The sequence below is a fragment of the Pristis pectinata genome, chromosome 27 (assembly GCF_009764475.1).
Source record: "Pristis pectinata isolate sPriPec2 chromosome 27, sPriPec2.1.pri, whole genome shotgun sequence".
Taxonomy (NCBI): domain Eukaryota; kingdom Metazoa; phylum Chordata; class Chondrichthyes; order Rhinopristiformes; family Pristidae; genus Pristis; species Pristis pectinata.
This window is the reverse complement of record NC_067431.1, coordinates 25,119,019-25,145,236: the sequence shown is the minus strand read 5'-3', so window position 1 is coordinate 25,145,236 and position 26,218 is coordinate 25,119,019. Positions and strand designations below refer to the sequence as shown.

At 44.7% G+C, this 26,218-nt stretch overlaps 3 protein-coding genes across 4 annotated transcripts in view; 1 reads left to right on the top strand and 2 right to left on the bottom strand.

Moving 5' to 3' along the window:
• The window catches only part of LOC127583733 (junctional adhesion molecule 3B-like), a 56,996-nt gene extending 56,577 nt beyond the window's left edge, over positions 1 to 419 (bottom strand). Inside the window, exon 1 of the mRNA XM_052040019.1 lies at positions 326 to 419. Within this exon, the coding sequence (XP_051895979.1) occupies positions 326 to 416 (91 nt within the window). The 5' untranslated portion in view covers positions 417 to 419. The remainder of the gene's footprint in view (positions 1 to 325) is intronic.
• Positions 420 to 10,183: 9,764 nt separating this feature from the next.
• trappc4 (trafficking protein particle complex subunit 4) lies at positions 10,184 to 18,155 on the bottom strand. Its single transcript, XM_052039950.1, has 5 exons — positions 17,953 to 18,155; positions 14,746 to 14,920; positions 13,083 to 13,186; positions 11,606 to 11,732; positions 10,184 to 10,430 (listed from the first exon to the last, which is right to left on the bottom strand). The coding sequence occupies exons 1-5, from the start codon at positions 18,125 to 18,127 to the stop codon at positions 10,352 to 10,354; spliced, it is 660 nt and encodes a 219-aa protein (XP_051895910.1). The 5' UTR covers positions 18,128 to 18,155; the 3' UTR covers positions 10,184 to 10,351.
• A 2,272-nt stretch (positions 18,156 to 20,427) lies between these two features.
• rps25 (ribosomal protein S25) lies at positions 20,428 to 25,936 on the top strand. 2 transcript variants are annotated; one of them, XM_052039872.1, is made up of 5 exons: positions 20,428 to 20,496; positions 21,504 to 21,599; positions 23,843 to 24,026; positions 24,842 to 24,940; positions 25,875 to 25,936. In XM_052039872.1, the coding sequence occupies exons 1-4, from the start codon at positions 20,494 to 20,496 to the stop codon at positions 24,934 to 24,936; spliced, it is 378 nt and encodes a 125-aa protein (XP_051895832.1). In that variant the 5' UTR covers positions 20,428 to 20,493; the 3' UTR covers positions 24,937 to 24,940; positions 25,875 to 25,936. The 2 variants fall into 2 exon arrangements, with proteins under 2 accessions (XP_051895832.1, XP_051895831.1); XM_052039871.1 differs by having other exon boundaries at positions 24,842 to 24,947.
• The last annotated feature ends 282 nt before the right edge of the window (positions 25,937 to 26,218 follow it).

Genomic DNA, 26,218 nt, shown 5'->3' with positions numbered 1-26,218 from the left:
CAATGGAAACTGAACAACAAACATTTCGTGTTCCCCCTTCAACACTGTGAGCAAATCGCACAATCTTCTCACAGGGCACAGACTTTAAAGTATAATTGGAAATAGCTTCTGGGTCCAAACAAGGCGAAAGACCCGCGACCAGCAGCGGGGCAAAGAAGCGGCGTAAATACCGGCGCAACTGAGCGGCGCAGCCACTTCGCGCTAGAACTTATCGCACAGCCGGCAGGCAAATAAAGGACAATTCCCCTCAAACCTCGTCCCCAAATAAAGTCACGCCTCTTGTGAAATGCCTTCTCGTCAATTTTCCTCAGCCGCTCTCACTTACTCTCCGCCAGCACCACGTAAAGCCCCAGGAGCCGCAGCAACGAAACTCCGCCCGCCATCTTCACACAACCGCTCCGGCATCGAGTGAGCATGCGCGGAGCCGGCAGGATGCTGTTACCCTCCAGCGCGGCGCCATGGCAACGGGGGAAGGCGGTCCAGCGCCATGGCAACGGGGGAAGGCGGTCCAGCGCCATGGCAACGGGGAGAGGCTGAACGTGAATGAGGAGCAGGTGGACAGTGGGGGTGTCGTTGGGCTGATGGTTGGGGCACGGTCCAGATGAAAGAATATAAGCGAATAGGAGCATCAGAGTAGTAGTGATCCTACCACACTGCAAGGAACCTCTTGCAGTCTTCTCAATGGTTTAGAACAATTAACCAACAGCACTTTTTTTTAGCTCTAATTGTGTTCTTTCTTGTAAAAATTGTATAATTTATGTTTTTCATATGAATGCTGTTTACATGATGCTATATGTCTGTGATGCTGCTGCAAGTAAGTTTTTCATTGCACCTGTGCACACATGTACTTGTGGACATGACAATTAACTCGACTTTGGCTGGAGTCGCAATTCAATTATGCCTTTGTTTTACTTTGCAAAAGGTCTTGCTTTATTCCCTCACTGTATGGTATAATTTTATCTATAATTTACAAATATTGGTATTGGTATTGGTTTATTATTGTCACTTGTACTGAGGTACACTGAAAAGCTTGTCTTGCAAACCGATTGTACAGGTCAATTCATTACACAGTGCAGTTACATTGAGTCAGTACAGAGTGCATTGATGTAGTACAGGTAAAAACAATAACAGTACAGAGTAAAGTGTCACAGCTACAGAGAAAGTGCAGTGCAATAAGGTGCAAGGTCACAACAAGGTAGATCGTGAGGTCATGAGGTCATAGGTCATAGTCCATCTCATTATATAAGGGAACTGTTCAATAGTCTTATCACAGTGGGGTAGAAGCTGTCCTTAAGTCTGATGGTACGTGACCTCAGGCTCCTGTATCTTCTACCTGATGGAAGAAGAGAGAAGAGAGAATGTCCCGGGTGGGTGGGGTCTTTCATTATGCTGGCTGCTTCACCAAGACAACGAGAGGTAAAGACAGAGTCCAAGGAGGGGAGGCTGGTGTCCGTGACGCGATGGGCTGTGTCCATAACTCTCTGCAGTTTCTTGCGGTCCTGGGCAGAGCAGTTGCCATACCAAGCCGTGATACATCCAGATAGGATGCTTTCTATGGTGCATCGATAAAAGTTGGTGAGAGTCAAAAGGGACAAACCAAATTTCTTTAGCCTCCTGAGAAAGTAGAGGCGCTGGTGTGCTTTCTTAGCAATGGCATCTATGTGATTTGACCGGGACAGGCTGTTAGTGATGTTCACTCCCAGGAACTTGAAGCTCTCAACCCTCTCTACCTCAGCACCATTGATGTAGACAGGTACATGAGCACCGCCCCTTTTCCTGAAGTCAATGACCAACTCTTTTGTTTTGTTGACATTGAGGGAAAGGTTGTTGTCGTGACACCATTCCACTAAGCTCTCTATCTCCTTCCTGTACTCCGACTCATCACTGTTTGAGATACAGCCTACAATGGTGGTATCATCTGCAAACTTGTAGATGGAGTTAGAGCAGAATCTGGCCATAATCTATATTCTGTGTACTGTTTGTACTTATGTGCCTGTGATGTTGTCACAAGCAAGTTTTTCACTGTACCTGTACCTCAACTGTACTTGTACACATGACAATAAACCCGACTTGACTTGATATGCTGGAATCTGGAGTAACAAACAATATGAACTCAGCGGATCAAGCAGCATCTGTAGAGGGAAGTGGACAATCAATTTTGTCAGTCCAGATGAAGGGTCCCGATCCCAAACGTCAGCTGTCCATTTCCCTCTACAGATGCTGCCTGACCTGCAGAGATTCTCCAGCATTTTTTTCACCTACAGCACTCTCTGCTTTCTGTCTCCATAGCAATCTAGGAACTGTTGCTCTTTTCATCGAATGCAACCAGATCTTGGTATCATATCCTATGATGTGTTTATCAGATATATCGGGATGCGGTTAAACAAATTTGGCAGGGGAATGGGACACAGAGTAGATGTACAGTAGGGAGGAAGTGAAATCAAGTGAAAGAGGAAAACTAACTCAGTCCAATAGGCTGAGTAGACGTGGATGGGTGTGATGAGGTGTGTGGGAGGAATGCAAGATTAAATTGCAACTATTCCACTGCAAGGCATATGTATGGGAAGTTGGGAAAACAGAGGCAGATAGAATGTTGGAGATGAGATGACCACTTATCCCATTGCGCCCGAACCACAGGAACACAAGAAACTAGGAGCAGGAGTTGGCCACTGGACCCTTCAATCCAGCCCCACCAATCAATATGATCGTGGCTGATGGTCTCAACTCCCTTTCTGTGTCAGTTCCCCATAACCCTCAATTCCTCAATCTTTCAGAAATTTGTCTCTACCTTAAATATATCCAATGATCTGGCCTCAACCACTTTTGGGGCAGATAATTCCAGAGAATCATTACCCTCTGAGAGAGGGGATTTCTATGCATCTCAGTTTCAATGACCAGCCCCTCATTAAGGAGGTCAGGGAACCTACAATGATTGGGGATTCAGTAGTAAGCAAGGGAGTCAGATACTTCTGCAACCGCAGATGTGATTTCAGTGTAGTGTGTTGTGAGCTTGGTATTAGTGTCAATGACCTCATGGTAATATGACAGGGAAGGGTAGATAGCCATAGATTATACTATCCATGCACAGAAAGAGGGAAGTAATGCTGTTGGTAGATTACAGAAAGCTTGTCAAGAGATTAAAATGAAAGAACATGAAGTCAATAATCTCCAGATTACTTCCAGTTCAAGTGCCAGTGAATACTGAAATAGAATAGTATAAATGAATGCTTGGCTTAAGAGGTACTGCATTAGAGGGTTTCAGATTCCTGCATGTGAGAATCCACACAAGGCTAAAACATAACTGGAAAAGTTAACAGAGGGTTCTTGTTTATTGCTAGGTAAATTGGTAAATTTACCTAGGTACTGTACTGATGTACAGTGAAAAACTTGTCTTGCATACCATTCATACAGATCAATTCATGGTAATAGTGCATTGAGGTAGAACAAGTTAAACCAATAACAGAATGCAGAATAAAGTGTTACAGTTACAGAGAAAGTGCAGTGCAGGTAGACAATAAGGTGCAAGGTCATAATGAGGTAGATTGTAAGGTCAAGAGTCCATTTTATCATACTAAGGAACTGTTCAATAGTCTTATAACAGGAGGATAGAAGGGGAAACAATTACAAAAGTAGGAAGGTTATGCTTCAATATTTTAGGCTCAATCATCTTCAGCTGCTTCTTTCATAAGATCAGCTGTAAGGATACTTGAAGATGATTGCACAATATTCAATTCCATTCACAGCTCATCAGATCACGATGCAGTCAATGTTTGTCCGCAAATGGAGGCATCTCCCACAGATGTAGTCATCCAGACCACAAGGAGCCTCTCGGAATTCCCACATGATGCAAGGCACACAATAGATAGGACTGAGCTCACCAGTCATAATTGAGTAAGTGATGCCACATGCTAGTGAGTATAGAAATAGGATAGGTCAGATGAATATGTGGGTATGGTACAGGAAGGAGGGCTTTGGACTTCTGGATCACCGGGACCTTTTCTGGGGAAGGTGGGACCTGTGTAAGATGTACGGTTACACCTGAACCAGAACAGGTCCAATACTCTTGTGGGGAGGTTTGCTAATGTTATTTTGGAGTGCAGGTTGAGGTTAAGCAAATTTGGCAGGGGAAAGGGACACAGAGTAGCTGTACAGTTCAGGGGAACTGCAAGTAAATATAAAAGGAAAACTAACAGTCCAGTATCACCCCTTCCCCTCACCTTTTTATACTGGCTATCTCCCCTCTTCCTTTCCAGTCCTGATGAAGGGTCCTACCCTGAAACATCGACTGTCCATTCCCCTTCACACATGCTGCCTGACCCGCTGAGTTCCCCCAGCTCCTTTGTGTGATGCTACATAAAACACAGTCTGCAGTTCTGGCACCAAGCAGGTGCACCCGCACCATTTGCGTTGAGAGAACGAATTACAAGAACTGCAACACAGTTAGTATTATTTTACCTAATTAATTCTTGGAATTAGTGACAGGCCAAGAACAACAACAAGGAGAGGAAGAGAAACAAGAAAATAAACCCAGCTAAAGGTCGTTTGTCGAATTAGTAGTTACTTGAAACAGCAACAATAACGAGCAGTTAAGTGGATAAAAGTGCATCCCAGATCCAATTTAAGCCAATCTGAGAAAAATATATTCTGGGGCGTCCGGGAGGAATCCCTCCCGACTTCTGTAACATCCCACTCTATACTTCCCAGATTCTGCCCTCTTGCTCCGTACCCCACGTTTGCTACGGGGATCGGGTGATTCAATCATATTACAGTCAGATCATGTTGCCCCAGTAACACAGTTCATCTACTGTCACTGAATCCTGACCATCCTTCATCCTCACATCTACCAGTAATTCTGTTGAGATGTGCATGGTTCTCAAGGTTATTGGTTCGCATAAACTAATGGGTGTGTTTCACTTCATATGTTTGGCCATCCTATCGGAGGTGAAGTCCGAAAGCAGTTGCCACTGGTCTAAATTTCCTTTGCGTTAATTCTAACCTGGCAGCAGCTAAACCAGCTCCTGTGCAATCCAGCCAGAACTCCTCATAGTTTTCCCAGCTATCTGCAACGTTTCCTAAAGAATGCAGACACATTCCTCTGCACACTTTTATTCAGGTTGTGTCTGTGTGAACACATACAAAGCTCTAGTTATACCCACATAATCCTCGATAAGGGCTCCTGACCTGTAAATCTCAGAGTTAATCTTGAAGCCTCTTCTTTCAGTAGCTCTTGCGCTGTTTACATTTTGCCTCATCTACATTCCGTGCTGTTGGTCTTTAAGGTGAACCCACAAACTACTTGTCTGGGCTACACACACAAAAAGTGCTGGAGGAACTCAGCAGGTCAGGCAGCATCTGTGGAAGGAAATAAACAGTCGATGTTTTGGGCTGGGACCCTTCACTAGGACTGGAAAGGAAGAAGGCAGAAGCCAGAATAAGAAGGTCAGGGGAGGAGCACACACAGGCAGATGATAGGTGAGTCCAGGTGAGGGGGGCGGTGTAGGTAGGTGAGTAGGGGAGGGCGATGTAAGAAGCTGAGAGGTGACAGCTGGAAGAGGAAAAGGGCTGAAGAAGGAGGAATCCTGTAATGCATCCCTTTTTTGCGTAGAGTGTTCTGGTGGCAGCCTGCAAGTGTCGCCACACTTCCAGCGCCAACACAGCATGCCCACAACTTCCTAACCTGTATGTCTTTGGAATGTGGCAGGAAACTGGAGCACCTGGATGAAACCCATGCAGACACGGGGAGAACGTACAAACTCCATACAGACAGCAGCCGGAATTGAACCCAGGTCGCTGGCGCTGTAATAGCGTTACACTAACCGCTACACTACCGTGCCTGTAGGAGAGGGCAGTGGACCTGTGTGTGCTCCTCCCCCCTCCGCTGACCTTATTCTGGCTTCTGACTTCTTCCTTTACATCCTGATGAAGGGTCTCGACCTGAAATGTTGACTGTTTATCTCTCTCCATAGATGCCGCCTGACCTGCTGAGTTCCTCCAGCACTTTTTGTGTGTGTTGCTCCAGATTCCAGCATCTGTAGAATCTCTTGTGTCTCCATCTTGTCTGAGCTTTTTTTTTGCACTATTTATTTATTTTTGTAATTGATTGTAATTTTATGTCTTTGCACTGTAATCCTTCTGCAAAACAACAAATTTCTTGTCGTATAAGTCAGTGATAATAAATCTGATTGAGCTCTTTCAAGATTCCCGTTAGCACTCCCGCTGCAACTTGACGTGTTCTTCAGCCTTGTCTGCAAACAGCAAGAACTTATCCACTTGCTGAACTAACCTATCCCTGCCGGAAAACCTTCCCAATCACCCAGCCCTTTGCTGACGGAACTTTGATGGGCAATTATATAAACCTTGTGACAGTTATGTTTTATGCATACCGTTGCCCTCTCGTGGCAGATATATTCATGTGCACCAACACACAAAAAGCTGGAGGAACTCAGCGGGTCAGGCAGCATCTATGGACACATCCGTGTTGCGCCAGGTTCCAGCATCTGCAGTCTCTCGTGTCTCCATATTCATGTGCACTGCCCCTCCTTGAGGCAGATATATCCAAGTGCAGAGGAACACAGATAGGATAGATAGCAGGAAACCTTTCCCCTGTAGGGGAGGTGTCTAAAACTAGAGGGCACAAATGTAGCATAAGAGTAGGAGACTTAAGGGAGATTTGAGGAAACCTTTTTTTAAATCCAGAGAGCGATTGGAATTTGGCAAGCACTGTCTGAGGGTGGAGGCAGGTCTCTCTCATTTATGAAGCATCTGGTCAAGCATTTGAATTACGAAAGCATAGAGGTATAGGGTTTGGGGATTGGAAAAAGCTACGTATTGTTTTTTAATTTGCAGATGCAAACTTGGAATTGTAGTAAGTAGTCAAGGGTGGGATTAGGCTTCAAAAGGAATGTTTGTGCAGAAACCTTTGAAGGTGATAGGCCAGATAACAAAGCAGTCAAAAATACCTGTCATCTCGTGCTTTATAAATAGAAGTGAACAAAACCCAATAGATTAAAAAAAAAGGGACCTAAATGGAAGCCTGGGTCCAGTTCTGAACTCCACACCATGTAGGCTTTGGAGAGGACACAGAAATGGCCTCCTGCCGTGGACCCAATGATGAGGAAATGCTTGGATAGACTGGAGAGATCACTTATGTGTATTGGAGACAGCTAAGAAGTGAAAGGGTAAAGACACTGATAGAGTGGTTCAAAAAAATAGCAGCCTCAAAAAGGGAACTGGAGAAATAATTGGGGATGAAGGGAAAGTGCTGTGGAATGGGACTGTGGTTTGAAAGTGTTTACTCCAGTAAAACTGCAGATGCTGGAAATCTGAAATAAAGAACAGAAAATGCTGGAAACACTCAGCAGGTCAGGCAACATCTGTGGAAAGAGAAATAGAGTTAACGTTTCAGAGCAAAGGTCCTTATACATTCTAGTCTCACCCTATTCTCCATTGTTAAACATCACTGATGGGACCACATCAAAGCTTGGATCCCTTACTACATCTTTAACCTTCTATTTGCTGAGATTGCTTTATAATTCACATGCACAGCACAAGCTCATCCGAGTTCTTCCCGACAAGGTGTGCGGCTTATATGGAATTTAATAGTTGAGCAAATGAAGGAAACAGTTTAATACATATTTGATTACACAAGGACGATTGCAGGTTGACAATATTTAATTTTCTTTGGTTCAATCACCGAGATGGGAAATTTGACTTTGAAGGAGAGATTACAAAATACCAGAGTAAAGCACATCTAATTCACTCCTCCCCTAACTCCTTGCTGGGATGGAGTGCTGTGGATGCATACATTGTTTAAATTACTTTGAAAATAAGCATTCAAGCAATGAGTTATCAGGCTACTTGTCATTGGAGTGCATCACAACTATAGCCAATTCTGTAGTGTAGCGGTTAGCATAACGCTATTACAGCACCAGCAACCGAGGTTCAATTCCGACCCTGGCTGTAAGGAGTTTGTACGTTCTCCCCATGCCTGCGTGGGTTACCTCCGGGTGCTCCAGTTTCCTCCCACATTCCAAAGACGGATGGGTTAGGACGTTGTGGGCATGCTATGTTGGCGCAGGAAGCGTGGCGACACTTGCGGGCTGCCCCCAGAACACTCTACGCAAAGATGCATTTCACTGTGTTTCGATGTACATGTGACTAATAAAGATATCTTATGTTTCCTCCAAACTTGGACACCAGTGCCACGCTGGTTGCAACTACGGCACGGGCCAAGAATCAACCTGGGACCTAGTTTCAGGGACGGCAACACCTTCTGTCACACGTGTATTGAAATTTCACCTCAAAAAGCACCTCCTTGCTGTTCTAGCATGCTAATTCCCACTCACAGCCATAACCTCACCACCATCATACCACAGTTGAACACGGAAGTTTTGTGCTGTACAAGACACTGGGTCCTGACGTTACACTCTCTTAAAACTCATCCCGATAAACTCTTGCAGTAACATAACCAGCCAACTGATGTAGGATCGGGTGCTTATCCACCGAATCACAAGTGATATGTTCGGCCATAGTACGCCAAGTTGAATTGCTGGCGCTGGAAAAAGAGCCAGGATTGCAGCTCCTTTTGGTGATAGTGCCCTCATTGGGAGTATTGGGGGGGGGGGGGGGTGGGTGGGATGGGGAAGAGTTGCTGGAGGAGAAAGGGAAACAAGTTAGCCTTTTTAAATATCTAACACTATTGTTCCATTGACTCCAGCAGAGGGACATGCATAGATGGTATTGACTCACCACCTTTCAAATCTACAGAGAGATTGGTATCAGAATCAGATTTATTATCACTGATGTTTGACGTGAAATTTGTTGTTTTGCAGCAGCAGTTCAGTGCAAGACAAAATCTATAAATTACAACCATAGTGTAAAAAAAGGAATAATGAGGTAGCGTTCGTGGATCATTCAGAAACCTGATGGCAGAGGGGAAGAAGCTGTTCCTGAATCGTTGACTTTGGGTTTTCAGGTTCCTATTTGGCTCCTGTACCTCCTTCCCGATGGTAGTAATGAATAGAGAGCACGTCCTGAATGGTGAAGTTCCTTAATGATAGATGCTTCTCGAGGCACCGCCTCTTGAAGATATCCTCGATGGTGGGGAGGGTTGTGCCCGTGATGGAGCTACTGAGTTTACAACCCTCTGCAGCCTCTTGCGAGCATGTGCATTGGAGCCTCCATACCAGGCTGTGATGCAACCAGTCAGAATGCTCTCCACCGTACATCTTTAGAAATTTGCAAGAGCCTTTGGTGATATGCCAAATCGCCTCACTACCACTCCTAACAAAGTAGAGCCACTGGTGTGCCTCCTTTGTGATTGCATTAATGTGTTGGGGACCAGGATAGATCCTCTGAGATGTTGACACCCAGGAACTTGAAACTGCTCCCCATTTCCACCACTGACCCCCTCAATGAGGACTTGTGTGTGTTCTCCCGACTTCCCCTTCCTGTCCACAATCAGTTCCTTGGTTCTCTGAAACAGAACAAGGCTTCAGAAGTAGGGATTGTGTGGGCAAGCAGGAAAGAACAGCTTTCTTATTTTTAATTGGAGATACTACCTGCTTTCGTATGTGGTACATGCATATTAATGTAAAATACAAGACTGCATTACTGTTATGTCAAGAATTATCCTATTCTGTCCCACTGTCAAGCTGCTGTAAGTATCCTGAGGCAACTTATTACATTACAATGGCTCAAGCACAAAAATCTAGGCTTCCCTCGCCTAGTGCTGCACCATTACAGGTGACACTGTTGGATGACCCGCCAGCTCTCTCAAAGTTGCAAGTTTCCAAAAAGAGTAATCAGAAGAGAAGCAGGGACGTTAGCCCTTGTATTCTAGCCAACTTTCATCTCTCAACTAAAACTTTTACTTAGTCATTATTGGATTGATACTCGTGGGAGCTTTTGGCATGCAAATGGACACTGCCAATTAAAACACTTTCAAAATAATTAATTGGTTGCAAAGTGATTTTGCAATATTGAAAGGAACTATAAATACAATACTTTGTTCCCCCAGAAAGGGGACACTGATGTCAAGTGAGAGAGTTTCTTTTGTCTGAGAACCTTGCGTAGGCTGGAGATGCCGAGGCAGAACTCCAAGCCAATAAGGAGAGAATGCCTTCTGAAGGTGCACAGAACACTAGATGTGGGGGCAGTGCTGATGAAAGAACAGAATGACCCATTGCTTACATTGCATTTATTTTCTATGTACACGTCCCATTTCATATTACACTTCACAGTATTCAGCTTCTTAGTCCAAAATATTTTCAGTACTTCTGAATGCAAAATATATACACAACAGCCCAATGTACCAAATCCTGTGAAGAGACTACAGCCTCACAGACGGGGGTCAAGATGTTGCTCCAAATGTTCCAGCTTTTTCTGCTACTTCCAAAGCCACTTTCAAATTCTGTTCAAAGAGATCACACCTGCACATGAAAGACATTTTAAACAAAAGTAGATCAGTTAAACATGAAGGGCTGTTCTGAACTGCACCATGATTTTGAATCAATAACTCACAACCAAAGAGAAAAATCACTAAATGAACATTGGCAGCCTCACTAATTCTGCTCAGAGAGGAAGCAAAAAGCAGAGACTCAGCTCAAATAATGAACCCTTTGTGTAAACACTCAGAACAGGCTGCCCACAAGGGAAAATTCATAATGCGAGGTAAATTCATGTTCTACAAATTGCACTACTGTAGCATGGTTGCAGTCTGAGTTACATTTGGACTGCAGTGGTTCAAGAAAGTGGCTCACCACCACCACCACCTTCCCTGGGGTGATTAGGGATGAGAAATAAATGCTGGTGACACCCAAGTCCCAAAAATGAATACATAAATAAAAAAAAATCAGCAATACAGATATTTTTTAAATGTAGGTTTGCAAAGTGTTTTTAATTGTCAGTTTTTTCCATTTGGATCTTGTGTCAATCCTGGCATCCAAAGGTAAGGAACTCTGCCCAAGACCCTGACATGTAACCTCTTGGCCTTGGTGTGGCCAGCAAGAGTCAGGCACATCTGCACCCAAAATATTTCTCACAGAATTACCTGCACAAACATTAACTGGAGGCCACAATACCACTAGACTTACAGTGGATATTTTATTTGTATCCATCAGTCTTGAACCATTGTGACGAAAGAAAATAAATAAATCTGCAGTATTTTACAAAAGAATTGGTCCTATTGTCTCAAGAATGCAAGCCCCAAAACATGCACAATTACTTAAATGTGTATACAAAGCAAGTATATTTTCCTCAGGACATCAGACTTTCTGGGCAGAGTTCCTTAACAGAACTAAGAGTCAGAAGATAACCACTAGTGTTATTAGAGTGAGAATAAATGATGTTAAAGGAACAAATGCAACAAGTGAATTTAATGATTGCTGATCCTGCACTACTTTGGAACTGGTCTACGTTAATATCTGTCGCAGAAGTGGTTTCCCTGAAGTTGTTAACTAGCTTATAAGTAAAGCAGCAGCTCAGGCAGTTAACAAAATAGAATAAAGTTCACGTTTGAAGCCATAGCAACACTTCACTGTGCAGAGTTACTCCCTTTTTCCTGAGACAAAATCTGTACATCCACGATTCCTGCTCACAGACCTACCTGATTGGCATCTCGAGAGAGTAGAATGGGTTTTTAAGAGCATAGTCTGAATAAATTTCATAAATCTTCCGAAGGAGGGAATCAATTCCTGCTTGTCGAGGGTCAGCCAACACAATGAACTTAATTCCTTTAATGGAGAAGAAAATGGGAAATAAACACACATCTCACAGGTATGAATACCTCACTCTAAAGAGGAACTTCAGTGGCGAGAAAAAGATGCTGGAAGAACTCAGTGGGTCAGGCAGCATCTGTGGAGGTCGAGACCCTTCATCTGGACGCTTCATCAAGGGTCTCGACTCGAAACGTCAACTGTCCATTTCCCTCCACAGATGCTGCCTGACCCGCTGAGTTCCTCCACCATCTTGTCTGTTGCTCCAGATTCCAGCATCTGCAGTCTCCTGTGTCCCCAACTTCAGTGGTAAACCTTCTGAAAAATGTAAAGGACTAGGAGGTTATTTTTTTGAAAATCTATACTGACACGATTCTCAATGGAAAAATGAACCACTGAATGATGTAAAAGGAGAAACCTTCTACCTATCATCCCAGTCCCTGAATTGTCAGAGACCTTTCTGATTGACCCCATGTCAGTTTTGTTCCCCCCTCCTCCACAGTCTTGTACGTTTTTTCTCTTCAAGTGTCCAATCAATTTATGCACCAATTCCATTTTCCTTTCAGGAAAAATACTGCAAATCACAACTCATTGTACTAAAATAAAAATTTTCCCCACGTCACCTCTGATTCTCTTTGCCAATCATCTTCATATATCAGAAGTAAAATCTTCCCTCCAGTTCCCTTTTAAAACTCCCTCCTGTTTCCACCTCCAGGTCATTGCCACTCTGTGTGCTGGAAGGATTTTCCTTGCAGCACCACCCACCAGTCCCTAATGTCCTCTGCCAATGGGAACAGATTCCCTCTTTCACCCAAGTTGTGATCTTGTACGTCACTATCAAATCCCCTCCCCATCTTCTTTGCTGCAAGGAGAAAGGCCAACTTCGCCAGTGTAACCTCATAGCCGAACCACACTTCAGAAATGATTCAGAGGGCCTCAACTTCTTCCCAAACTTCCAGGCTCCTTCAGTCTGGGTCATCAACCCTCCTTCTAATGAGAAACCATTTCTCATGCATCATTAAAAACATACAGGTCCTCCACAGCTTACGAACGCCCAGCTTACATACCCATACACACAAACGAGCATTTGGGAGACTGGTGGGATGGATTTGCTGGCTGCTGTGGGGCCGCGGGCATTTTTTGTCACCTGGGAATTCAGTTTGCGGGCACATTTCCGACTTGCGACCTGTTTGGGTTACAGACATAACCTGGGGAGGACCTGTATCTGATTTCTAACACCTTGATCAATTCATAACAAGATGGATACCCTGACCCACCAATGTAAGCTTTCTATGTTATGGAGAGGAGGGACGTGGATGAAGTAATATGAAGCTTCATGAAGAGGAAATATTACACTCTGTTATTCACCTGTTAGGGTTTGAAAACAGTGCAGTTTGAAGGTGTCTGTTTCTAGCACTTCAATCCCAGAACTTCCAGGCTCCGGTGACAACTGGGAACCAATTGCAAACAACCTGAGAACAAATAAAAAGTCATTTTGTGACTAATATGTGACAAGAATAAAAGAGAGAAACAAAGGTCTGCAGATGCTGGAATCTAGATGAAAAACACGATGATGCTGGAGGAACTCAGCAGGCCAGGCAGCATCCGTGGAGAAAAGCAGGCGGTCAGCGTTTCGGGTCAGGTCCCTTCTCAAAACATTGGCCACCTGCTTTTCTCCACCAATGCTGCTGGGCCTGCTGAGTTCCTCCAGCATCATCGTGTGACAAGAATAATATCTTTCAAAAAGCAAACCCCCAAAAAAGCAAAGCAGAGGACATTTCTACCAGCACTGATAGTATTAATGCCAAAAATATTTTGTAAAGAATGTGTATGCTTATTCTATCCAATATTTAATTGAAACATCACTAAATATCAATTGTGATAGGTGCTTTAATTTGATGCAGGGTTACGACCCAAAATGTCAACAATTCCTCCCCCCACCCCGGATGCTGCTCCATTCTCTGCGTTCCTTCAGAAGATTGTGTGTTGCTTCAGATTCCAGCATCTGCAGTCTCTTATGTCTCCTGTAATTCTCTTCCATGGTACATACAAATTCTCACCCTGTCGGTGCAGACAGGAATTATTGAGATTTCTGGACCGCCCATGTAGATGAAAAGTTGAGAAAATGTCAGCAGCTCAGTTTTGTTTTGAAAAATTAGGTCAACATTTCAGATGGACATAGTGTTGTTCCAATAAAGTTTTTCTACACAAGGCAATATCTGTGTATTCCCCAGGCTCTGATGCTACTTTTAGCATTTTCTGCCGTTATTCAACATCTGCATTTTTCATTTTAATTCTGCAGTTGTACATTTACATCACCCTCCGTACAGTTTGCAATCTGAACACAAAGATTTGTCAAGCACACTACTGTCATCTCTTGTTGACCAACTACCCAGACCTGACAGAGACCATCTTTGTTTCCTCTTTTTCTGCTGAGAGACAATACAGTTTTTGCTCTGTGCCTCCATGCTCAATATGGCTCAGGGCAGGGCAGATTTCAAATTCACGTCTTTCTCCATTTGGAACACAGAACAATAATTACACCAACTTCCTACGTTGTATGTACCTGTGCTCCCACACCATGTTGTACATTAGCATTCACCATGCTAAGGATCTTCAGATTAAATTACACCTCTGACTACTTTCGCCCATTGCACGCTACATTGAGCAAAAGATTACAACATTCAAGTTCCTCCCAAAGTGCTCATTTTAACTTTCAGTCGATCACTGGAGGAATATGAACTCAAAATGATAAATTTGTAATTGCCAATGTCATTGCCAGCTGACATCCCTCTCTACTTTGGCAGTTTAATAAAGACACCTCACCCATTAAAAGGCAACAACAGGCCACAAATATGGTCTCAGAGCTCCATCAATGCCAATACCGGAACAATTTGCTGGCAGTCTGAGGAAGTGCCAAGGTTCAACAAGTCCAGGCATGGAAAAAATTAGTAATGGACCCATTGAGGAAACTGTAAGGTTAGGATGTGATCTCAAACATTCACATTTCTTTTCTTGTCATAAAACTTACGAGTGAAACATGGAGGCCAACATTAATTTCTCATTGGATGTCAAACGAGGCCGTCCAAACCGAATTGCCAAAGGGTAATTAAAAGAGGTGTTCAGATACTCCAGCACATCCCTGTTGTCAGCCATGTACCTTCCATTTACATCCATCCCATTGACTGAAAGCACAGCATATCCGACTGCGGAAAGAAAGAAGATGAAAATGAAACACCAAACCAGCATTGCCCAAAACACAGGCACAAGCATGCACTCAGAATGTCTCTCAGGCAAAAAGAGTTCACAGTTCTTCAGCCACAAGTTATACTTTTAAGAATTGTGTGCGTGCAACATCCAGATATGAACAGTAACAAGCTGAAGAGCTAACCTGTAAAATTTAGGATACATTTAGACCTGGGACTCCTCTTGCCCATCCAAAATGATTGGAAAATAAAATAAAACTCAAACTGAACGGATGTTTCACCTTAATAGATTTTTAGATTTGCTGCAAGTCATTGACCTGAAACATTAACTCTTCCTTTCCACAGATGCCTGACATTTCCAGTTCTCATCTCAGATTTTTGGCATCTGCAGTATTTTGCTTCGTCTTAAATCTGTGATCTTACCCAAGAAACTTCAATTTATGTAGCAACTCTACCCCCAAAGACAAGAATCTACTTAAAGAGTGGAGAAACAGAAACTGTAGCAACTCTCAATAAGGAAAGGACAACTTTTCCAAAATCACAATTTGCAGCACTTTTTTTTGAAAAGGTTGGATAGAGGATAGATATTGGCAAGGATACTGGGAAAATTTTGTGCTATGCTTAAAATTGTGGCAGGGCATTTCCCAGCTGTTTAAACATATTGAGATCTTAAAATGAGCTCTCATCAGAAAAGCCGTTTCAGAAGAAGCAACACCCCTTTGATGTGATCACAGATTATGTGCTCAACTTTCAGACTAGATCTACAATCTTTTGATTTGAAGGTAGTTGACCTAACCAAATGAATTCCGAGTTTGCCTCCTGAAGGAGACCGTCCCTCTTATACATTCCCCAATCAGTACTGCTACCCAATCGCCACCACTAAAAAGACAAAAGGCGCAGTTATATTCAATACAAAGATAGTCTTTTTTTTAATTATTGAGGGATATGGGTTACAGGAAAGTGGCACAGAGGTAAGAGATCAGCCACAATCTTACTGAATGGCAGCGCAGGTGCAGGGAACCAGATGGCCAATCTATTTGATATTCCTAAATTTATACTGCCTCTCCCCTTCCCTCTGTCAAAATGCCTTCCCTTCAGTAATGCCACATTTTTCCCACGCTTTTTTCTGAATACTTTGCATCCACAAATATTAAGCATGCAATCTTCATTATTTTCAAGCCACATTTTCACTTCTGCTATCACATTACATTCCTTCATCCTCATTTGCCCTTGTAGCTCCCCAGCCTTATTCACTAAACTTTGTGCATTTACATGTTTACTAAACTTGTTGTTGCATTCCTCATGAGAACCATCTCTCATCTAACAATGGTTCTGCTATTTCTTCAGAATCTACCCAACACTCTTACTCCTTTTTGCATCTTATTCTTCGGTTGCAAGATGAACAGTCGAGTAATTCCTAGCGTGCCGTGCAATATTTATCCCTCAATCAACATGAACATTATCTGGTTAATATCACAAGGTTTTAAGGGCTTTTGTGTGTGAGTCAACTGATAAGTTTTCTACATCACAACAGTGAACATACTTCCAAAATACTTTCATTGGTTGAAAAAAAAATCACTTTGGGATGTCATGAAAGGAACATGATAGACATAGGGGAACCAGCTCCCATCACTCATCAGCCATCTTACAAAACTAACCCAAATCCACTGGTACAGGGATGGTGTTGCTCCAAGGGTAAGGATGACGCTTCACATTGACACCTCCCTCAATTTCGCAAGTCAAACTTCACCACGAAGGCACGCCAGCATCTCTATTTTTTGTTAAAGAAGCTTAAGGAGATTCAGCACATCATCGAAGACTCTGACAAACTTATACAGATGTACAGTGGAAAGCATTTTGACTGGTTACATCACAGCCTGGTATGGAAAACTCCAATGCACAGGAATGCAAGAGGCTACACAGAGTGGTGGACTCAGCCAGTTCCTTAACAGGTGCAGCTCTATCCACCGAGGACATCTGCAAGAGGCGATGTCTCAGGAAGGCAATATCCATCATCAGGGACCCCCACCATCTGGGCTGTACCCTCTTCTCGATGCTGCCATCAGGCAGGAGGTACAGCAGCCTGAAGACCCACGAGGTTCAACAACAGTTTCTTCTCCACTGCCATCATGTTCTTGAACTGACCTGAAAAACCCTAATCCTACATCAGACTATATCTCCCTTAAGTTGCACTAATGTCATTATGTTATTTGTTGTGTTGTCTAAGTTACGTATAAGTTACATTAATTAGTTTATGTAATTCATGTTTTCATATTTTTGGTTTTGCACTAACTCTGCACTAAATTTGCATTCTGTACATACCTTTTTTGCACTATTTGTACTTGTACAATTTTTTTTGTCTGCATTTATCGAATGCCTTCTGTTTTATGTATGTCCTCTTGTGTGAGTCTGGGGGAAATGACATTTCATTCCTCCATGTGTTTTTATAGCATATGGGTGAATAACAATAAAGTAACTTGAACATATTTCTAATGTACTGTGCTGCTGCTGCAAAAGAGCTGATTTTCAGGGCATGTATGCCCATGACAAAGAACTTGAACAAGAGAACTCTCAGGAATGTGATAAGACTATTGAACTGTTCCTTTATACGATGAGATGGACTATGACCTCATGATCTACCTTGTTGTGACCTTGCACCTTATTGCACTGCACTTTCTCTGTAGCTGTGACACTTTACTCTGAACTGTTATTGTCTTTACCTGTACTACCTCAATGCACTCTGTACTGACTCAATGTAATTGCACTGTGTAATGAATTGATCTGTACGATTGGTGTGCAGACAAGTTTTTCACTGGACCTCGGTACCAGTGACAATAATAAACCAATACCAATGCACATTTCGATGTAGAGAGAGTTACCAATACCCTTCACTTATTATGTGACAGGTTCGAAAGTCTGGCCAGCTCTGTGCAGGCGGCGGCCGGGACGCGGCCGACCCTCGGGGCTAGGCCCCGGGCTGACCGGGGTGTTTCCCGGCAACAGAAGCCGCCGCCCCTCGGCCTCGGCCTCACCTTTAATGCCGTCCCTCTGACCGAAGGACACCACCACCCGCTCGTCGTACACCTTCAGCACCAGATCCAGCGGGTAGCTGAAGGTTTTCTCCACGTCGGTGCGGGGCGAGTAGTTGTCGTGCTGGTAAACCAGGCCGCCCGCTTTATTCACCACATAAACACTGAAGACCACCATGGCTGCGCCGCGCAGAACGCCGGGAAATGTAGTCCCGCCCGGCCTCCTCCCGCAGCTGCGCAGTCAGGCTGCCCGCCGGCCGGCCCCCCCCCTCCCTCCTCCGGACCGTACGGCGCTCTGGGAAATGTAGTCCTCCCCTCCAGCGGAGGCGCACTAGAGCCGCGGCATCGCGCGGGACGCCGGGAGATGTAGTCCGTCCCCTCCGCACGCGGCTGCGCACTCGCGGCCTGAAACCCTCCCCAACCCCCCCCCCCACCCTGGCAACGCGGGTCGCACGGGACACTGGGAAATGTAGTCTGTGTTGCCCCAGCTGGATGCTGGAGGTTACAGCTCCTGGGGAGATACTGCACCTATTTGTCCTTGAGGTGTTGCCCAGGGGTTCAAGAACATCCCCTACTCTTTCTCAGAAATAGTGACAAAGTATTGTCTACTCATAACTGAGAGAACAAGCAGTACCTCTTAGTAGGAAATACTGAGGTAACTGTACCTCCTACCTCAGTACTAAATGGACATTGGACGTTAACTGTCCATTTCCCTCCACAGATGCTGCCTGACCCGCTGGGTTACTCCAGCCTCTTGTTCGACCCTTTGTTTAATACCTCATCTGAAACAAGGCTGCTTTGACAGGGTCGTGGTGGCTACCCCTCGAGGTCGAGGATGACGGTCTTCGTTCCGTTGATCTATTTATGGGCTCTCGAGATTTGACAGGGTAGTGGTCCCTCAAATTTGTTGGTGTTGGTATTGGTTTATTATTGTCTCTCGTACCGAGGTACAGTGAAAAACTTGTCTTGCATACCGATTGTACAGGTCAATTCATTACACAGTGCAGTTACATTGGGTTAGTACAGAGTCCGTTGATGTAGTACAGGGTAAAAACAATAACAGTTCAGAGTAAAGCGTCACAGCTACAGAACCTGAGTCACTGGCGCTGTAATAGCGTTATGCTAACCACTGCACTACCGTGTTTGCTTTATGTTTTTCTTGTGAATGCAGCTTATATGATGCTATGTGCCTGTGATGCTGTTGCAAGTTTTTCATCCGTAGGGGAATGCTGCCGACTGGCACATTCCAGGCTGCAGGAGTACGTGCTGAGGGACACACTGAAGCTGGGTGCAGCCAACGCAAGGGCTTGGTGGGGAAGGACGACAGTTTAGGGCTCCCCCCCCCCCCCCAGGTTCAAATCTGGCCACTGCCTGTAAGGAGTTTGTACATTCTCCCCGTGACTGCGTGGGTTTCCTCCGGGTGCTCCGGTTTCCTCCCACATTCCAAAGACATACGGGTTAGGAAGTTGTGGGCATGCTGTGTTGGCGCCGGAAGAGTGGCGACACTTGCGGGCTGCCCCCAGAACACTCTACGCAAAAAGATGCATTTCACTGTGTGTTTCGATGTACATGTGACTAATAAAGAAATCTTATCTTATCTTCTGCCACAGGAGAGGGAGGGGCAGGGGCAGGCGAGGAAGCCCCTCAAATATTGTAAATATGGGATTGGGTTAGCACCCCAGGGAGCCACACGAGTGGCATCGATGCTGTGGTTTTTATAAAAAGTAACATTAATGATTGATCCGTACATGAGTGTAAAAGTTTGCACTGTTTTATTGTTGTATACAGTTGGTCTTTTATTATGAATAAAGTTTACTTTGGGTATATAAAACAATCGGTGCACACACGGACTGGTGCATGTGACCACACACTGAGGGGTGCCTCCTCCTGCAGAGCACCAGCCCCTCCTGCAGAACACCAGCCCCTCCTGCAGAGCACCAGCCCCTCCTGCAGAACATCAGCCCCTCCTGCAGAGCACCAGCCCCTCCTGCAGAACACCAGCTCCTCCTGCAGAACATCAGCTCCTCCTGCAGAGCTCCAGCCCCTCCTGCAGAACATCAGCTCCTCCTGCAGAGCATCAGCCCCTCCTGCAGAACACCAGCCCCTCCTGCAGAACACCAGCCCCTCCTGCAGAACATCAGCTCCTCCTGCAGAGCTTCAGCACCTCCTGCAGAACATCAGCTCCTCCTGCAGAGCTCCAGCCCCTCCTGCAGAGCTCCAGCACCTCCTGCAGAACACCAGCCCCTCCTGCAGAACATCAGCTCCTCCTGCAGAGCTCCAGCACCTCCTGCAGAACATCAGCTCCTCCTGCAGAGCTCCAGCACCTCCTGCAGAGCTCCAGCCCCTCCTGCAGAGCTCCAGCCCCTCCTGCAGAGCTCCAGCCCCTCCTGCAGAGCACCAGCACCTCCTGGGTCTGTCTGCCAGGGGCTGGAGCTGGTGTGACGTCACTCCCCGGGCGGGACCGGAAGTGGCGGCGGCGCCGGGGTTTCCTGGGCTGCCGGCGCAGGGGCTCTTCCTTTCTCTCCGACGCGGTGAAGCGGCAGCATGGTGAGGGAGCGGGGGGTCCGGGCACCGGGCTGCGGGGGCACGGCCCAGCGGCCGGGGGAGGCGGGTCCCCCACCGGGGAGGAGGCAGCGGTCCCCGGGGGGACGGGTGGATGTGTGGCGGCTGCCGCTCCGGCGGCAGGAGGGCGCCCAGGCCGAGGCTTCGGGGCCTAGGCCTCCCTGGAGCCTCGGCACCGGGTGACGGGTGGGCCGGGCCGGGGCTGACTGAACGCGGGCTGATCACAAGGTGAACCCCCCCCCCCACCGCCACTTCCCTGCACTAAAGGACGGCGGGAGGGGCCGGGATCAGCGGGCAGGGGCCAGGCCCTGAGGTTGGGGAAGGGAGGGAGGAGCTCGGCCTCTGCATTACCCCGGAGACCGATGGGTCTCTTTACCCGAGGGGTGGCGAGCGCCCTGAAGAGGGGTCCGGGGGTTCCCCCCCCCCCCCCACACATGTGATGGGAGCCAGTGGGGCAACGGGCTGGCTGAATGACCACCCCGGCTAACAGTTTGGGAGCCCCGGCTGAGGGAAGTGTTACAGATGCATCGGCTGGTTTAGAGAGCATGCATTACGAGGAGAGGCTAAGGGAGCTAGGGCTTTACCCTTTGGAGAGAAGGAGGATGAGGGGAGATGTGATAGAGGTGTACAAAATATTAAGAGGAATAGATAGAGTAGACAGCCAGCGCCTCTTTCCCAGGGCACCAATTCTCAAAACAAGAGGACATGGCTTTAAAGTAATGGGTGGGAAGTTCAAGGGAGATGTCAGAGGAAGGTTTTTCACCCAGAGAGTGGTTGGGGCATGGAATGCGCTGCCTGGGGTGGTGGTGGAGGCAGGTGCATTGGTCAAATTCAAGAGATTACTAGATAAGTGTATGGAGGAATTTAAAATAGAGGGATATGTGGGAGGAAGGGGTTAGATAGTCTTAGGCGAGGTTTAAAGGTTGACACAACATGGTGGGCTGGTATTGTGCTGTACGGTTCTATAAAGAACCACCTCCTTTTGCTTTCAGCCTCCTAAAGATGACAAGAAGAAGAAGGACGGGAGTAAAGGAGGCAAAAAGGACAAGGATCCAGTGAACAAGACTGGAGGCAAGGCCAAGAAGAAGGTGTGCCCGAAATAAATCTCCCTTTACATTGAGCTGTAAAGCAAATATCTGAAGCAAGGAAATTTCAGATAGATATACGTGGAAGGAATGTGAGATGTGGTTTGTCCTGGGTGCGAGGGGTCTGTTATTCTGCCTCAGTATCTTCACATTTTTTTTGAGTTTCTTTATTTTGTGGGTTCCTTAATTTTCTTATAGATAAGCACTAATAATTTGAAGGTTGCAATTTAAAGATTAAAACTGAATAATGTGGCCGTGTATTTTGGCTTTGATGGAAAGTGGGATTGGTCTGGTGTTATGACCCTGAAAAATGATTCTGAACTGATTATGAAGCAAACTGAAAGGCAGTACAAGATTGCCCTTGTATTTCTCTTTAAATGACACAATACATTTCACCAGCTCCTTGTCTCTGCTATAGGATTAAAGGACATTTCTGTCAAATTTAAAAATGTGAAAGTTTGTGTGTAAAGCTAGCAATAAACAGGATAATCCTAATCCTAATGGCCTTAATAGCACCAGTTTTGACAACCCCTGGAAAATGTAGTGTTACCTGTGCTGAGGGGTTGTGCTCAGTTGGTGAATCCTTGTTCATTCTGTTTTCACTATAGGGAGGCCATGTGCTTCATTTTTACATAGCTCAGTACATTTCAATAGTGGATTATACCTGTACTGTTTTGATCAGAGTGATTTCCACCTTGTTGCCAATTTGCTGATCTGCTTCTCAGAACATTTTACTGACTTTGCAGCGATTATTCCCACACCCCCTTCTCCCCCCCAACACACACACACACACCTTTCAATCTTTGCCCCAAACACCCTTCCTTTACTGAAGCTGGTTAGCAAGCTTTGGATTGTTTGATCAATCTCATTTTTTTGTTACTTAATCATTCTTAGAACCATATCTAAAGTGCAATATTGTTGATACGTAGCTTCTGTAATATGCACTGACTATTTGTGGGGGTGGGGTCTCTAGCTTCCTTTGTTGCTGCCCCCAGGATTTGTTTGCCCATACAATCCCAGAACCTGAATCTTGTGTTTCTATAATAGACCCCAAAGCACCCCTGGACTGTGCATGAGGGGATATGTACCGGAAAGAAAACAATACTAATAAATATAAAGATCTCTTCAGACACGATTCACTGGCATGATTTAAATACTTATTATGAAATATTTGTATAGTTTAGGCTGTTTTCCCTCTGGGAACATCTTTGCCTGCTGACTTTTGCATATCAGAATTAAGTAATAAGGGTTTCTGCAATTTTGTCTGCCTTGCCTGAAACTCAGCTGCAATTTATTTTGTCCCTCTCACAATTTAAGTGTGAACTTCATCATGCGGTTTAGAATTTGACTCATCAGTCTTGAGCTTGATTTGTGTTGATTTGTTCATCCACTTTCCACTTGCATCATTGTAAAACCTAAGAGCAGTGGCCATGGTTATCTTCCCTTTCCTTTCCAAATTTCAATGCTACTTGCAGCCAGAGATCAATAATTTGACATGAGCTGAGTATTCTCCAATGTTCTTTATTCACGTTTATTGTGTGAGAAATGACTGACTAGGACTGTTTTCTGGGTTTAGATGAATGGGAATCGTTGAACTGAAATATTATTATGGGCTTGATGGGATAGATGCAGGGACAAGGTTTCCCTTCCCTGCGATGCCTACACTGAGGGGTCAGCCATTCGGGTCAGTGGTGAGAAGGCAGCTAGCTATGGAGGATGGCAGAGATCAATAGATGGTTTGATATTAAGGGATATGAAGGATTTGTGATCAGTTTAGCCAAGTGATGTAGAAGTAAAAGATGATCTTATTGAGTGGCAGAGCTGGCACGAAGGGCAGATTGGCCCACACCTATTTCTGTTAACTTCACATTGGGGTGCAGTAATATCATAGGACTGTCGTGATGCTGCCTACTCTCCAGCTTTGCACTCTTAATTACAGTATATAATCAAAGTGCAGCCCTGAGCAGCCTTAATGCATTTAATGCCAAATCAATCATAAAACCAGAAAATGTTGGAAATGCTCAGCAGTGCAGTCAACATTTGTGAAAAAAGAACCTTCATTGGAATCTGCATCAGTTCAATGGATTCACTGTTAAAAGGGAAAGCATTAACCTGAATTGCAGCAAGGGCCATGTTTGCTTTGGATGGGAACTGGTATATTGGTTTTTCTATTGAAACTTGAATTGGAAAAGTTGTTAATAAAAATGTTTCACCTTGTTAATACTAATCCTTGTTTATTTGAGTAGAAGTGGTCAAAGGGAAAAGTACGAGACAAGCTGAACAACCTGATCCTGTTTGACAAAGCCACGTATGATAAACTTTTGAAAGAGGTACCCAACTACAAACTGATCACACCTGCAGTCGTCTCTGAAAGACTAAAGATCAGAGGTTCTCTGGCCAGGGCTGCACTTCAAGAACTCCTATCAAAGGGTAATTACATACCTTGTACTTTTCACTGTTTTTGTGTATGACACTGCTTGTGACGTGTTGCAAGGCGAGGAGGTAGAGGGTATTCCACTGTATTCCACTGAAGAGACTTCATAACTTGTTTGCAGATTATGACTTGTACATCTATCAATGTTAGTAATTTGGTCTGTTTGACTGTCAATGCAAAATATTGTTAAATTCCTTCGCAGTGATTGGTAATTTCCATGTCCGCTCTTTCCTTCTGGCTTTGTACCTCTGTACCAACCTTGCCTGACCAATTGAATGTGTCAGAGGTTTAAGTCTGTGGGATGTAGGCACCTTGGTGAGGGGTCCACTTGCCCAATAATGGTGCTGGTGGGCTTTGGACCACAAGTCCTGTAGCCTTGCATATTTTCAGGGATTTCCACTAGATGGACCCAGAGGCCACAAAGAATGGAAATTACACCTGGCAGATGACCTGTAATGCAAGAGCGTGTTCTTTTCTCCATTTCTGCACACCGTGCACTGCAGAGAGTAATCCAACCACCCTATAAAGCCTCTGCTTTGTTTAATGGGTATACGTGGATTCAGGGTTTTATCTTTTATTCCCCTCTTCCTGTGGGAAAAGCACCATTGGAGGAGCAGTGTTCAGCCTCTGACAGTTTTGTAGCTAAGGGATGAGCATCAGTTTCTTGCCTTCTACTCCACTGTTGTCCTGGGTAATTTGAAGATCCTAGATGTAAATTCAAACCAAGGTTGTTACGGAGGTTTTAATTAGTGACAGTTGAGTTTGATTGTATCTTGGTGTTTGTTTTCTTACAAGAGTTTGTCTTTTGCAGGTATGATCAAGCTGGTGTGCAAACACAGAGCTCAAGTTATCTACACACGAAACACCAAGGGAGGTGATGCCCCGGCTGCTGCAGATGATGCATAAGCAGGTGAAATGTGCGTCTGAATGGACTACATTTTCTGTTCCTTGCCCTTCAGGTTGAAGCTAGTTTTCTTGGGTTTTGAGTTTGTCGCTGGTGAAGGTTTTATCCTTTTGGGGGAATTGTAAAAATTCTTACACCGCTTAGAGGTCAGAGGGTCTTCGTAGAGCTATAGCCAGAATCACTTTTGGCATTGAAAGGAGTGATGTTCAAAGGCACCTGGGTGTCCTTGTACATGAATTAAATTTGACATGCAGGTACAGTAAGCAATTAGCAAGGTCCAATTACTTAGAGCCCTGGTGAGACTTGCATCTCGAATATTACTAGTGTGGCATCCCCATCCAAGGAAGGATATGGTAGTGATCGAGGGAGAGCCGCAAAGGTTTACCAGATTCTTGGGATGATGTGTTTGTCCTACAATAGATTAAGCAGATCGGCCTATATTCTAACATCACTGTAACATACGGAATTACTAATAGGGTTTGACTGTGTAGATGCAGAGTTGGTTTCCCCTGGCTGAAGTGCCTTGAACCAGGAGTTTGCTGTTCAGGACAGATGGGAGACTTCTTCAGGCAGATAGTAGTGAACCTTTGGAATACTCCATCCAAAAGGCCTCTGTAGGGTCAGCCACTGAATACACTCAAGATACAGACTGATGGGTTTTTAGATAGAGAACTATGAGATTAGTTCATGAAAGTGGCACCAAGGGAAAAGTTTAGCCATAGTCTTTGAATTGTTAAGCAGGTACGAGGGGCTAAATGCCAGTTCTGTGTGTTATTATCATGAATTTGCACTGTTAAACACTGAACACTTAAATAAATTTATCTAGTATCTCAAGATTAAATGGCACATTAATCTCAATTATAACCCTAAATAAAATTGAAACCAAGGTTTTTCTATCTACTAAACATGAATCTGATTACTTTTGACTTTTTTTTTTCAGGTTCTTCGATGGATTACAAGTGAAGATATTGTATACAACAAAAAAATAAAATGTAAAATACATTTGGCATTTGTTTTGAGTTGTTATTTCTGGAGAGTGGAAGAATATTTTCCTTTTTGCTCTAGTACAACCTTTTTAAACCTGCTGCATTACCCCAGGGTTGAAGTCAATGACAATTTTGCTGGGTAGATCAAACCACACTGCTATAAATGCATAATGTAGGAGTTGTTTGCTTATTAAAGCAGTCATTATTCATAGTGCTGCCTCTGCTTGTCATTAGTTATTGGAGTGTAAATTACAGTACAAATACAGGACTAGAAATATTTACTGCCCACATTAAAAGA